The sequence below is a fragment of the Crocodylus porosus genome, unplaced genomic scaffold (genome assembly GCF_001723895.1).
Source record: "Crocodylus porosus isolate Cpor-Errol unplaced genomic scaffold, CroPor_comp1, whole genome shotgun sequence".
NCBI lineage: Eukaryota > Metazoa > Chordata > Crocodylia > Crocodylidae > Crocodylus > Crocodylus porosus.
This window is the reverse complement of record NW_017728951.1, coordinates 50,448,322-50,463,260: the sequence shown is the minus strand read 5'-3', so window position 1 is coordinate 50,463,260 and position 14,939 is coordinate 50,448,322. Positions and strand designations below refer to the sequence as shown.

The window sequence follows — 14,939 nt, the reverse complement described above, 5'->3', positions numbered from 1 at the left end:
GTGATAGGCTGTGGGGGGACCCCGGGTAACCCCCCAGACCCAAGAATCACCAGTTGCCAAGCTGGGAGGTGCAGGGCCCCACCCCTGCATGCTCCTTGGTAGACCTGCAAGTGGACTGTGGGTCTGCTGCTGAGTGTGCTGGGAAGTCCCCCATGATCCTGTGGGATACTCCCTGAGCCCCAGCAGTGCAACATTCACAAGCTGCCTGCTACCTAGAGGTATGTAGAAAAAACATTTAAAAGCTGTGTCCATGTCCGAATCACCAAATCTCTCTGAATTGATTTGGAGACATTAAACGGTCCTTCGATTCGATTCAGATTTGGAGATTCAGCCACTGAAATCGGACTGAATCTCTGCCAAACTGAATCAGGAACTGAAGCTTCGACAGCCCTAATATGCAGATACTATGGTTTTTTCAGGCCAACTGCAAAAAAATTACTGCCCAGTTATTTACTTTAGAGTTGACAATATCCTGGTACATGGGTATATACCACGGTCTTCTACTTCATGAAGTATTAACACTACACACACAAGCCCTTCCATAAATGTTCAACTGGCAATTAACAAAAGAACCTCCACTGTTTCAAATGGCTGAAGTCTATTTGAGACAGAAAGACCCTGTACTGGATCCCTACGTGTATCAGGAAAAACTGCCAAAACACAGCATTCATATTAGTCAACAACCATGTACTTTATTTGGATGCAGAATTCTTTCAGCACATTCAAAGCGCTCTTCTTTTTCCTAACGGAACACTGTTCTTAACACTAATATGTAAAGCCTAACAAGAAGGCTCAAAGTAGGACAGAAACAGACATGACTACCAAGGCCTCTGACAGACTTCTCTTGCTTCTCAAAATGTGTCATCTAAAGTCCTGGCACCTGACACACCTGAAGTCATAGCTGCTAGAACCAGTGAGACAAACCCTCAGTTTCTAATGCAGCACCATCACCTGCTGGGAAAGACAGAACTTATAAAAGCCATACAGATACGGGCCTTGTAAAGGAAGTGCTAACCCTGTAGTTGGGAATCCTTAAAGAGTATGCTTCTTCTTGAGACACTAAAGAGAAATAAATCAAATTAAAGAGATGATGACTTACAATCTTCTGCAGTGAATCGATGAGGTTCTGAAGGTCAATATCATCCCTGTACGATTTAATGTTGATCTCAAAGAATTCTTTGAACTTCTCCCTCACCCAGTCCTGGAACAAGAAAGCTAGTACTGCCACAGTCAGCTCCAACAGAAAGATGAACACAATTGTTCCACAGAACTGCAAAACAGAGCAACAGGACCATTTACAAAGATATTCACCAATTTTGAACATGACTAGGTCCTGACTCAATTACAGAGCAGGCACAAGAACTACAGGTAGAGTGTTCATAGAGTACATATGTCACTGAAATAGTAATGTGAGAAAATGTAATTAAAAACAGCATAAAAAGACATACCCATGTTGAAGCTATCTTTGTTTGGTTGTCTCAAGTTGACAGCGAACATAGGCATTACATCCTAGTTTACTTGCTAGCATCTAATCACAATCAGTTGTGATCTATGAGAGCTCAGGCCTCTGAACCAACTTCCATCCTGCCCTACCTTCTCCCTGATTTCAGACTAACGTGACTTACCGTATTTTTCGGACCATAAGACGCACCGGACCATAAGACGCACCCCTCCTGGAGCCTCAGTCTCCGCGGCAGCGAGTCCCTCCTTCGGACTCCTGCCCCGTCTGTTCCGGCTGGCCATTTTTATTGCCGGCTCCCGGCCACCGGCACGGGCGCCGGCTTCCGGTCTAAACAAGCGGCGGATGTCCCGCTCGGGCTCCGCCGCCTCCGTGGGCAAGCTCCGCCCCGTCTCCCCGGGACACACACCTTCGGACCATAAGACGCACCCTCGTTTTCCCCCCACTTTTGGGGGGAAAAAGTGCGTCTTATGGTCCAAAAAATACGGTACTGCTTCTCTCCTAATTTAATGTAATGTAAACGACAATTATTTTTCCAAGCCTTTCCTTCCAAATTAGCTGTTAACTCCTACATCAATAAAAAGGGAACCCCAAACATTAAAATGAAAACTATGTAATGTATCAGTTTTCTGTTGTGGAGTCCAGCAGTTCTTCCCACTAAGCCTCTAGGAAAAAATTAACTTAAGAAAAGTCTGATTTTTTTCTTTTGCATATCGCTCTTGGTGTTTTCCGAATTCACTTAAGACAGGGGTTTTCAACCTTTTTTGGTTCATGTACCCCCAGTGGCCAGTCGAGAAGCAGGGAGCTGGCTGGTTGACGGGGTTTGTGGGGGGAGGGCGGTCCCCCTGCAGCAAAGCCATTAATTAGATATACAATGAGCTGCAGTGAGACTTCTAGCATCAATTTATTTTGGAAAATATCTTCACAAGAACCTAAACAGCATTAGGAACATTTCACAGAGAAAGAAAATAAAGTGCATGTGTACTACTATTCTGAATATCATTCTCTAGTCAGGTTAGTAGAAACATTTACCACATACACCTGGGCTCAATTCAACTTCTGTTTTTGCCTAGCAGTTTTACAAGCCACCTCTTCTTTCCCTGAACACCGACCCACCTCGAACCACCTTTATGTTACTTACAAACTTCAGAAGGCAGATGTTCTCTCTCAGTGCTCCTACACAGCCAGCAAATCCCAGGGTGAACATCACTACTCCAACAATCAAAACAAGCACTACTGGATCAAAGCCGTGGAGACGGGTTACATTTGTTATATCAGACAGTACACCCTAAAGACAGAACAATTGCAAAAAAGGGGGAAAGGTGAGCATAAGGACATGAAGCATCTCAGTAATAGAAAAAAAAATTCTTGTTTGCTTTGTCATTATCTTATACTAGAAGCGAGTGAGGTTCTCAGCAGAGGGCACGTAAGGGCACTAGGAAAAATACAAATGGCATTCTGACATCATACAAACGATTTGGAACAAAAATATTATTACTATTAACTGTTGTTTTGATTACATACATAATATCTTTATCTAGCAGAATAAGTTGGTTGAATGGGGTTGTAGTACGAAAATTAATTCTAGAAGGAAACTGCAGGACCCCTGACTCTGAAGGAGAGCTAATTTTCAAAGATCTTCAACCAATAGGCTTCCACAAGATGGTGCTAAAAGCCTAATACTATCACAGGAGATTCACCTAGCTTTAAGCTAGTGAATCTGAACTAGTGAGAGGTACAAAGGACAATTTGAATGAAAAGCATGGTGGAGAATACAGGGGATTTAAGTGTTTTTAAAGAAGTTACCCAACCTTCACCACCATAGTGTCCCCAAGCAATGTCAACAGGGACAAAGTAACCAACTGAACATGATGGAACTGTGGGGGGACTCTTTTGGGGAGGGGGAAAGGTAGGGTTACCATATTTCCAGGTCCAAAAAAGAAGCCACCTGTCACACATGGGGGGGAGCGGAATATGACAGTGGGGGGCAGTGACATGCCGGTGCCCTGCCCCTGTTGTTGTCCCTCACTGCTGAGCCGCAGACCCCCTCCTACCCCCAGCTCTACTGCTGCCCCTCACTCCCAACTCACTAACTCCAGTCCTGCCAGTGGCCCTCACTCTCAGATTGCAGTACCCTGCCACCCTGGGCCGCCCTCCCCCACACTGATGCCCCTCACTCCCGCTCTTCAACTCCCCACCCCCATCCCTGCTGGTGCCCCTCACCCCCCCAACCCCTGCCAGAGGAGCCTCAGCTGTCTCTGTCCTGACCGGGCCGGAGCACAGTGGCTCTGATTCATGCAGGCAGCAGCAGAGCGCACCTGGCCCTGGCATGGGCTGGAGAGGAGAGGAAGGGAGGCTTGTGGTATCCCCATAGCCCCCTCCTTTCCCCCTCCCGCTCCCCTCAGCAGCCACTCACCCCCTGTGAGAACAGACACCAGCCCCTGTGCTACCAGCCCAGCCAGAGTTCCCTGATGCCTTCAAAGGTTCCCTACACCTTTCCCCCGCTGGAGGGGCAGGTAACCCGCCCTGTCGCAACCTCCACCCCTGCCCACCTTCCCTGACCAAGTGTCTGGGCTTTTGCTTTGCTCCGGGAGTGAGAGCAGGGGGAGGGTGAACAAAGGCAGCAGGGAGCACCACATAGGTCTGCATGGACCTCTGCAGCTGTGGGCAGGTATGTCTGTGCTCCCTGCTGCTTCTGATTGCCCACCCCATGCTCCCACCAGCAGAGCAAAGCAAAATCCCAGACATTTCGTCAGATTTAAAAAACCCCCACCCAGATGGAGATCAGAGGGCTCAACAAAAGGACTTGTCCAGGAAAACCCAGATGTATGGTAACCCTAGGAAATCTTTGTGGTATTTTGTTGTATCCTTTAATTAGGTCCCTTTTGACACCAACATGGCTTGAAATGCATCTCCTCATACAATCTGCTAAATTCAGAGGGAATTTACAGTATAAAATACATTCAGTGTTACAAGGAACATTTAAGGACAAATTAATATGACTACATAACTATTCCTTATCCATTTGGAAACTGTTTAATTTAGCAAGGCTTACCTCCCAACACCAAATACAATATTGTTTTGGCTTTTCATTGCTTTTTTAAACTTCCATCTTTATAATAATCTTGTCTAATTTACCTTGTTTGCCCAAATCCAGCTCATCAGAATTCCAATGCACCGGGGCAGACTTGATTAATCAAATCTGCTGGAGCATGGCAATTGCAGGCAGCCCCCACACTGAAGCACCCTTGTGCCCCAGCCAGCTGCATCAGCATCTACACAGGTGGTGCTGCGATGTAAAAAACTCTGCAGCAGGATTAGTGCTTGTAATTTACAACTATTACTGTGCTACACAGGTAATTAGTTTCCTGTGGCTTAATAGGGCTGCATGTGTAGATCCAGGACGCTTACTGTGGAGCTAATTAGTCTGCTCCGTGCAGTGAATCTCATATAGGCATGCCCCCTCTTTCCTTTATCCACACTGTGGCTGCAATGACAGTGTCCCCATCCCATGCATTCCCATCGTCCCTGCAAAAAACCCCCCCAAAACAAAAAACAACCCCCCCCCCCCAAAAAAACCAAACAAACAAAAAACAAACTGAAGGAAGTGAACACTTCAGGAACAAATTGGGACTTGTCTGGTTTCTAGATGCTTTTCCATCACCTTGGGCAAGTCGTTTAATGTCTGTTACAATTTAATATCTCTTAATGGAGGTGCAGTATTTTCCACAGTTACTGGGAGGCTATGGGGATATACTACGATAAAATTGGTAGAAAACTTATAAATAACACAGTTGCTGTATGCATAGTAACTGGCATATTTAAAGAGCTCTATAAACACTAGTTCTCATGATCCATTACGATTACCAGAATAGTATCTAATCCCATTTCCAAAAGGGCACAGCGCAAACTATACAGGTTGTTTTTCATTTTAAAACTCTGCCCCAGACTCACTGTTACATTAATGAGTCTCTGTCAAGCTCCATTTCCAATATGTGCATACCTATTAAAATGAATAAGGTGGCAATAACAGCTTTGCTGCTGGTGATGAGGGGTAAAGAAAGTCAGGAAAGCTGCTGCTTAAGGTACGTGGAACAGAAACAGGATAGTTGAAGATGCAGCCAACTCCATAAATTCATTTGAACAGGGGCCAGTCTAATGCTTAGTCTTTAGCCCTGTCTTCATGAACTTATAGCCTGAAGGAGGGTGAGAGAAGTGTCATAAAGCCACAGTATACTCCTAACATGGTGCACTGCACAAACAGAAACAGTAACATAGAAAAGAGATATTCTGCTCATATCTCCCATCTCTCCTTTCATATCCTTCCTTTTTGAGTACGCATGGTGTAGTTTTAAGATATCTTTGGCATGCATAAGTACACCCCCTCCTTTTACCTCCTCCCCTACCTTTTATAGTCACAAATGGTGGAAACCAGTTATAATGGAAATAAGCACCAGAGCCCAACTACTACTTGATTTTCCCTGAAACAACTTTTGTTTATGTAAAAACCTCTCCAGGTAGATCTACTGAAGCAGATGAAATTGGAAAAACATGAGGTCAGAGTGAACAAGAGATGAGTGGAAACAATTGTAAAAGCTTTGTTAGTGTGATAACACTCTGCTCCCCTGATGGTTTCCACAGTTCTGTGGTTGTGTAGAAGCACCCTTTTTCACAATGTCTCGGTGCTCTTCCCTATGTGTGGGTTCTGGTGAATCTGGGTTTTGTTTGCTGGGCTATTGCTTACAAGGGTGATACAAGAGATAACTGTAGTTTTTACAGTTTCAGCAGTTACAGAAAACACATCACTGATGAAACAAGCCAGGGGCCTCTGCATCATCTAGAAAGAGCAGTTTATTATATTTTCCTAACCCTCAGAAATCTATACATTCTTGACAATCCTTTATGGAGAATGCCTGAAAAAGAGTGGTTCACTGTGGACTATAGTATAATTGTTCATTACTTCATTGTACTTTGGAAAAGTATAGCTAAAATAAATTTCTGTTCGCACATTGCTGCCAACATAGCACGAGGAGAAAGGCTTAATCATTCTTATGTCATTGAAAGTGCTTTTACTTCAGTGTGCTTTCCTCTACACAGCTTGCAGCTGCTCTTAACTGCAGTATGTCCCTAAGGTAGCATTATTGCTTATTAACGGACAGCATAGATTCTCCCTTGCCATTCTTTTGTCATGTGTATTTTTATATCTATTCCAGCACAGATGTTGGTCAGAATAGCAAGATGGCAACATACGGTTCTTTGACAGAAGTAGGCTGCTGCTCTGAATTTATATTTCTGCATTCTCTCGGGTGTCTTTTTTACTATTGGATTTAGTTAGGCTGAGAAAACCACACATCTTCATTTCATGGTCTGTTTGCTGGTAGTGGTTTGTAAATGGGGCTCCTAAGTTGATCTCTATCCCCCTTTTTTCCATTATGGAGAGAAAGACTTAGATCTTTTCCTAATTAGAATGCTGCTTGCATTTGTATTACTGATAACTTGTCTGAAACCTACAGGCTCTTGCAAAGGTGATAGCCACAGAGATAAAGCTCTTTCTTATTTAAATCTCCTCTCTTTAGTGCCTGCCTCTTAATCTAATAATAAAACACAGTTCTACTCTTTTTAAAACTTCCTTAGATGCTCCCCTGTTCTATTTCTGTATTTAAAAATTGGTCACCTTGGGCTCCTCTTTAATTTCATCCTTATACACAGATCACCTTTTGTATTCTAACATACCAACAAACCTCACTTGTATCCTACAAGTACTTGATGTGCTGGTTTTATGGCATTGTGTTTTATAAAGAGGCTATTTTTTGTTTTATGCTCAAGTTTCCAAGGCACTATCACAATTCTGAGGGATAATTTTATTTATTCCTATACAAATTTGTAAGATAGGACTGTTCTCTAGACCTTACAATCTAAGGGCACTTTCACATGTGCTCCAGAGGTGGGAGGAGCTCTGAAAGCCACTCTAAAGCGCCACCATGTCTCATGCATCAGCCTCCCCGTGCTTAAAAATGGCAGCGGCAGCGCTTGAACTAAAACACATTCAATGCCCCACCTGCCATTTTTAAGTGTGGTGATACTTATATATGAGACTCAGGAGCTAGCCCTGCACTACAGCACCCTTGTGCCCTGGCCAGCCTGTCGACAGCACGCTGAGATATGTTGGAGCAGTCCCGGGCTGGCAGACTGACACCCCGGTCCTCCCACCATCCAGGGCTGCTCTGATGCAGTTCAGCATGCTGCAGTCCTGGGCACACATGTAAACACAGCACCCAGGAGCAATAAGTGCCACAGATTCTTGCTTTGCCTTAATAACATGAAGATGAAGCCAGTGTGCACATCTACATGAGATACTATATCACCATAGCGATGAACTACAGCAACGTAGCACTGTCAGGCACGAACTGTGATGCCGCTGTTACCACACAGCAGCAACGAGCTACCACACAGTAGGGTCAGAAACGATCCGTATGGCGCTGGGACTGTGCAGTACCAGAAGTTACAACTGTGCAATCGGGCACACGTGGACACACCCAGTGAGTACCAAATTCAGTCCCTCTGCAGAAAGAATGCAATATATTGGTAGTATTTTTGAGCAAGTCACAAGCCTATTCATTTTCAACAAAAGGAGAGTATTGTCCCAGACAGAGCAGACAGAAATTAATTCAGTTAACAGAAATCCCTGCTGAGGAGTCAAGTTGGATTAATCCTGATTGGCAAGGGGAACATAAAGAATTCAAAATTATGGAGAACTCCAACATGCTTGGATAAGACAGATTGTTTACATTAGCTCAGGGTTCAGAAACTATCCTTGACTAGTCAAAATCGCCTTCCATTTCTACTTAACTCTGATAAGCTTCCTATAAATTCACCTCCTTAGGACATTCGTTCTCACTCTTCTTAGACTGCAGGCAACCCTGAGTAAACATCACCTTGTTTCACTTGTTTTTTTACTATAGAAAAATAGAGTAATTCTTCAGTTGCAAAGAACTCAGAAAGACCACAACTGTGTTCCTATTTGAATTCTCTAGGTTTATTTTGTGAATTGCTGGAGAGTTAGCACACTTAATATTACTGTGTACCACCTGGCAACACCCCTAGAATTTCACAGTACCCTGGTTGAGTATCAGTACCCTAGTACATAACAACATCAGAGCCTACAGAGTTTAGAGGCAATGTATTTACTGTCCATTGAGATTTCTATCTCCACATAAAAGACAGGGCAGATCTAAAAGATTCCCTCCACCAATTAAGGAAGCTAGCTAGTTTTTAGTACTAGTTGGTTATTTTCACAATAGCTCATGTTACTGATATTCCCTAACAAGGGGGCAGAGAACACCATAGAAATGCCTCACGTAATACCTTTCAGTTACGCAACAGAAAAAACCTACTCCCAGATGATAATATGAGAATAAATTTAGCAAAGTTTCCCCTCCATAAGCAAATCCAGCATACTATAAAAAACATCTAGCAGATGCAAGTTGTAAATTCACTTTCTCCCATTGCAAATTCTGTGAAGTCCTTTTAAACTGTGGATATCCCTAGAGGAGCTTAATTAAATATAAAAGGAGAAAAAAAGGAGAGAGGGAACTTTCAAATTTTACAAAGAGAATAGTATTATTACATTAAAAAAAAATCTAGCAGCAGTGAGGAAAAAAATTAATTTTAGCTAAGGAAGTTTTCCTAACTACTTATTTTTACAATTATCACATAATAATAAACAGTAGGAAGTAGCTTTCTATTATACCAAAAGCCAGGCTATCTATTTTAGTGATTAATACAAAATCTTGTCCATTCTAATAAATTAGTATACACGTTCTCCATTTTCCAAAACAATGAAAGGAAAATAGATCCTTTCTGAACATGGCATCTTCTAGTCCCTGAATAGTGTAGATGGATTAATAAAGTCAATATGTAATGCTGTATTCCATGTCTCTCTATTTAAAATGAGCCTATAAAGCAGGATAGTTGTTTACAAAGAGTGTTAACAAATTAATGAAAAACTTAAATAAGGAGATAGAGTAGAAAATGCCACTGAAGCTTATTGTGTACAGAAGGCCTTAGGCAAATAAGAAAGAGGGATTAACAAAAAGCTCTTAAGCGTATTTGACATGTTTAGCTAATTAAAACAAAAAAGCTTTTGTCTTACCTTCTGAAAGCTAACTGCACTTGCATTGCTGACAAAATAGTTTCTCTTCCTCCTCAAAATACTGCTTCTTAATTTTGCTAATTCTAAGCCCTGGTCTTTCGTTTACTTAGCAATTCCTCAGCAGCACAGAGTAAAATAGAAACAAGATCTGTGGGTTATCTAACAATCTTACAGTGATCAAGAGAAAACAGGGAGAGGGAAATATTTAGACTGTAAGGTTGGTCTTTGGAACCACCTCAAGTGAAAGGTAGGGGATGTTGCACTTCTTGGCACATTTAAAACCCGATTAGCTAAAACCCTCCTGACTAGATAATCCCACAGCTACTTTGCATCTCCAGACTAGATTCTAAAACTGAGACTCAAAAGTTTAAATGGCCTTTGGTTATCTCTTTGACAAAACTGGAAGTACAAATAAGTTAATTCCACAGCATCTCAATCTCAGATCAACTCGCAGGCCTTGAGCTTTTCTCCAGGCCAGCAGAGAATAATATGAAAGTAAGCTAGTGGTCACCTTGCATCCTTAAACATCAAACATTGTTATTTAAATGAGAAGTAGCATTGCTGAATTATTTACCTAGCCCTGCAAAGACAAGGGACAGAACAAAAGCAATGCCTTTGAAAAGGATGGAGAGAATGTTAAACTAGGGAATATTAGAAAATCATGCCAGTTACATGGGCACTTCAAAACCAAGATCCTTTTATTGAAACTTAGAATTAAGTTAGATCACATTTAAAATTTGTATTATTTCTTAAGGAGGGGGAAAACCAACCCAGCACTGTTTTTAGCTTGTAGATAATGCAACACCCCCATCACACACTTACCTTTTCACTCCATGCCCAAAGCCCAGCTGCAAGGAAGGCAACTCCAGCTAGCTATTGGAAAAAAAAAAAGATTACATAATCAGAAGGAGATCACTACTTCCCATCATATTTGCCCCCACCCAGAAACAAATATCTGTAGCAAAGCAAACGGAGAATCCATTTATGATTTGCTGTTTGCACACAAGTGAAAAGCACCTGATCTCTCTTAAAACTTTAAGTTAGCCACATGACCACAGAGCAGTAGAGTAAATTCTCTTCATCCTCCCACCAGTATCTCACACAAATGCACTGAATTGCTCAAATTCCTCATAAACATCACTGGGGAACACTTTACATTTTTCACAATCAGGCCTAAATATCAGCCCTGACTAGGTCCTGAAAGGGTGCTACAGTGAAGGCTGATGAATAGATCAAATTCTGCAAGATGCTTGTGCCTTCACTTTCAAGATCCTTTGCATCTGCTTCCTCTCCCCATCATTTCACATTTGTTATCACATGTTCTAGCCTTGAATCCAATTGGCACATCACTAGAGCTAGTGAGAAAATTTTCCAACAGCATTTTCTGAAGAAAAACATTTTGATTAATCACATCCAAAAGCTCATAGGAACACATCAGTTCTGATCGTTTGATTAGGAACTCGTCCTTAGCTCCATAACTACATTTCTACTCTAGTGATTCTCAACCTTCTCGGACTCAAGTTACCCCTCAGACTCAGTGCCCTGCTTCTTTGAAATGGGACACTGGCACCACTGGACCCAAGGCACCTCTCAAAAATGCTCTTAGCTTTCACTCATTTTTTTGGCTACAGAAAAATAGTGGCTATTCTGTTGCAAAAAACTCAGAAAGACCTCAACAGGTCAGAATGTTTTTGACAGTGGTTTTTCAGTTGAAACCTCTGGCCGCATCCAGACAAGCACAGACATGTGGAATATGGTGCTGCACACTGCACATGCAGGCATTCCCCACACTTCTACCTTGCAGCATAGGGTGTGGGGGGGAGGGTTGACCATGGGATCTCCCAGGGTCAAAATAAACCCCCGTTGAAAAAAAACAAAACAAAACAGGGTGGCACATGTGACGACAGTGCATGTTGCCCCAAACTAGGGGCCAGAGCCAAATGCTGGCTGCCCACCAGGCTTCCTGCCATGGCTGCAGCCCCAGTAGGCCCCCAGGTTTCCAGGTAAGGCTATGGGAGCCAGCACAGTTGCTGGTCCCAGCCTTTCCTACCCCACCCTACCCAAGGTATCCTGCCATGCACCAAAGCAAGTGTAACACAGGCATTCCCTAGAGACAAGCAGCAGCGGCAAGAGGTGTGCACTTGCAACTTGTCCCCGGGGAAACAGAATGAGCTAGTCTGGACATGCCCTTTGAGTTTTTTTTGTGAACCATGTGCAAGTGTTTGAAGGCCTAACAGTGCTAATATTGCATGACACCCTTAAATAATCTCAAAGCACTGTAGCCAGTAATTCTAGGTAAGTGCCCCAACCATTGATACACGAAACACTGAAGTTAGATTTCTAATATGTCTAACCAGAGATGAGCGCCCTTACCACTGGGCTATTGGCATTTCTGTTGCGAGTCTCTCTCCTCCTCGTTCTATTTCCTTTCCCCACAAAACACCCTGAAAAGTCTCAGTCTAAGCCCAATAACGACCAGAAAGAAATTTTAAAAATCCCAAAGTTTTTCATAGGATTGGACAGTTTCTTATTACACTCCACTCATAACAATATTTAAGAAGGCTGGTGCAAAGTTTCCCCTCCCCTCCTCTCCCCCTGAAAAAAAGCATCTGTGTCCTATCCTACATGATAGAAATTTTCAATAAATCTATTTTGTTTTGCTTCTTTAAGTCCATTTAAAACTTCCCCTTTGCTGTTGTGATACCTATGAACACTTGGCAAGAGTTGGGGTCTTGATGTGCCATACCCACTATCTGTCAAGACAAGAAATAATATGTCTGTTTCCTTGCATTTCCTTTTCAGACCCCCTCCCAAACTACCTCTTGTCTTATACTTTGTTTACAAGCTCTCTTGGTCTTATTTTCCTCTGAGATCATATGACACCTATCAACACAGTCCTGGTCCATGACTAAGACCACTAAGCTGATTTTCCAAAGGCACAGACTAAGATGATGACAAATCCAGGGGGAAAAAAAGAAACATCTCCCAGCTTACAATGCTGTGTCTGATCTGTTGAACACAGGTCTCTTCTAATCAACAGTGGTAACAATTGCACTGTTAAGTATATGATTCTACAGCAGTAGAGCTATATCTTCCTCCCTCCAAGTAAAGTGTGCTCCTTTTAAAATCTTGATACAAGATGCCCATATTGCCACCTTAACACTTTATTTGATATATTCCTATGCAAAGAAAATTGTCCCTAGGCTGGCTGATGTTTTTTCCAGCTACACTTTGATGAAGATTGCAGATTTCATGCACTACTTCCCGCAACTCATTTCCCTGTTTAGCAATTTTATAGTGCAATACCAGACTAAGTGTAACTACCGTTCTTTTTGCATGGTTTTTCAGTATCAAGGCTTATTACCTAGATCTTTCTTCCTATTCCATTAGATGCATCATTTCTTTCCCACCTACTCCTAACCTGTTTAAGCTACTTTGAATTAAGCAGAAGTGATGGTTGCCCCACTCCTTCTTAGTAAACAGCAAGTTTGACAGACACTGAGATAACTTCTGCACTTAATGCTATGCAACCTCGCTGACTATTTATACATCTTTTTTAACTCTATTAATTTAGATTAAGCAAAAATTATTCCGATCTCTTGATCTCCCTCTCTCTCCTCCCACATTCAAGTCACAGGCTGCTTTTGTTTTCAATTCCCGATTTGGATATTCCAGCTAAGGCTACCTTTTCTACCTCCAATCAGGGCCGGCCCAAAACTTTTTGGGGCCCCCTGCAAGAAATAGTTTTGGGCCCCCCTGCCCCAAACAAGCTGGTAACAGCAATGGGGGTGGGGGGGTAGCAAGTAGCCAGATGTAAAGCCCGCAGCGGTGAGCAACTGGACACAGGGGCATAAGTGGAGGAAGGATACAAAATTTGGTGGGGGGGGGCTAAACATATGTGTGCATATGAGCGCACACATGCCGCACCCCCACAGGAAAGTCTGAAGGGGAAGGGTCAAGGGGGAGAGAGTGTCATTGCCCGGCATCACACTGCCTCAGCCACCTCCCAGCCCTGGCCGCTTCCCAGCCCTGACCATGCCAGCCCTGGATGCCACACTGGCCACAGCTGCCTCCTGGCCCCGGCCGCATACCGCCTGGGGGGGCCAGAGCCAGGGCCTGGAGTGGGTCCAGCCTTGGCTGCACTGCTGGGCTGGAGGGGATGGAGCCCCCAGGATCCCCAGCCCCATCCCCATCCTGCCCCGCTATGCGTTGTCCCCAGGAAGAGCCCAACAGCTTTTCCAGAGGCACGGCAATGGGCAGCTGGGGGTGAGGGGGTGCACAGGCAAGGGCAGGCCACAGCTGCAAGCTGGGCTCAGCCTCTGCTCTGTGTCTCCGCACCTCACCGCCACCACTTTGAAAGCGGCAGACACCACCATGTGCATCCTGCCACTGGACAGGCCGGGCAGTGAAGCACATGGTAGCGCCCACCTCTTCTGAAGTGATGGCGAGGCACAGGGACACGGAGCAGAGGCTGAGCCCAGCTTACAGCTGCAGCCCGCCCTCACCTGTGTAAAGATCAGGGGGGCCATGTACCCTCCCCCACCCTTGGCTACCTGTCACTGCACCTCTGGAGGAGCCACTAGGTTCTGATTATGTAATGACTGGGCTGGGCTGGGGCCCAGTCACAGTGAATGGGGGCCAGACTGGGTCGCATAACAATCCCCACAGTGCAGAAGAGAGCAGGCCAGGGGCAGAGATGAATGGTTCGCCCTTTCCCTACCCCACTCTCTTCTGCACTACATAAAATTAATTTTTGAAATTGGTTGCCACTCAAATGACAGAAGTTATGGAGGGATGCCCCGAGTTCATTGAGGTTGATAACCACTGATCTTTGACTTAACCAGCACTCAAGAAGCAGTTTTTCACTTCCCCATAACATAGCTATTAATTTTGCAGGTTACCTCATGTTTCTGTGCAAAGAGCCTTTCTTTAGCACTAAAGGGAGATGTTCCCTTTCCTGTTCCTTGAAGGCCTTGAGTAAATGAAAATGTATGGATAAACAAGAGAGGTCACCATCTGAAGTTTAGGAAGCTTGCATTCTGCATGCTAGTTAGAAATAAAAAAGCCCGCCAGAAATGGGCTGCCCTAGCATGGCAGATAATGTTCTCAGAGAGACAGGCTGTGTCACACAAGCGATCGTTACTGATAGCTAAAAGACAGTGCATCAGCAGCAATTCTAATTCACAGTTCTGGGGATCATAACCAAAGGGTTCTACCTAGAACTTTCATAGATTTCATAGACATCAGGGCTGGAAGGGACCTCGGGACATCATTGAGTCCAGCCCCCTGCCCAAAGGGCAGGAAGTCAGCTGGGGTCATAGGATCCCA

At 43.9% G+C, this 14,939-nt stretch overlaps 1 protein-coding gene across 2 annotated transcripts in view; it reads right to left on the bottom strand.

Moving 5' to 3' along the window:
- The window catches only part of TSPAN14 (tetraspanin 14), an 80,851-nt gene that overhangs the window by 22,874 nt on the left and 43,038 nt on the right, over positions 1-14,939 (bottom strand). For both annotated transcript variants that reach the window (XM_019555817.1, XM_019555816.1), the window contains exons 3-5: positions 10,434-10,484; positions 2,601-2,747; positions 1,100-1,270 (exon numbers count right to left, since the gene is read on the bottom strand). In XM_019555817.1, the coding sequence (XP_019411362.1) occupies positions 1,100-1,270; positions 2,601-2,747; positions 10,434-10,484 (369 nt within the window). The remainder of the gene's footprint in view (positions 1-1,099; positions 1,271-2,600; positions 2,748-10,433; positions 10,485-14,939) is intronic.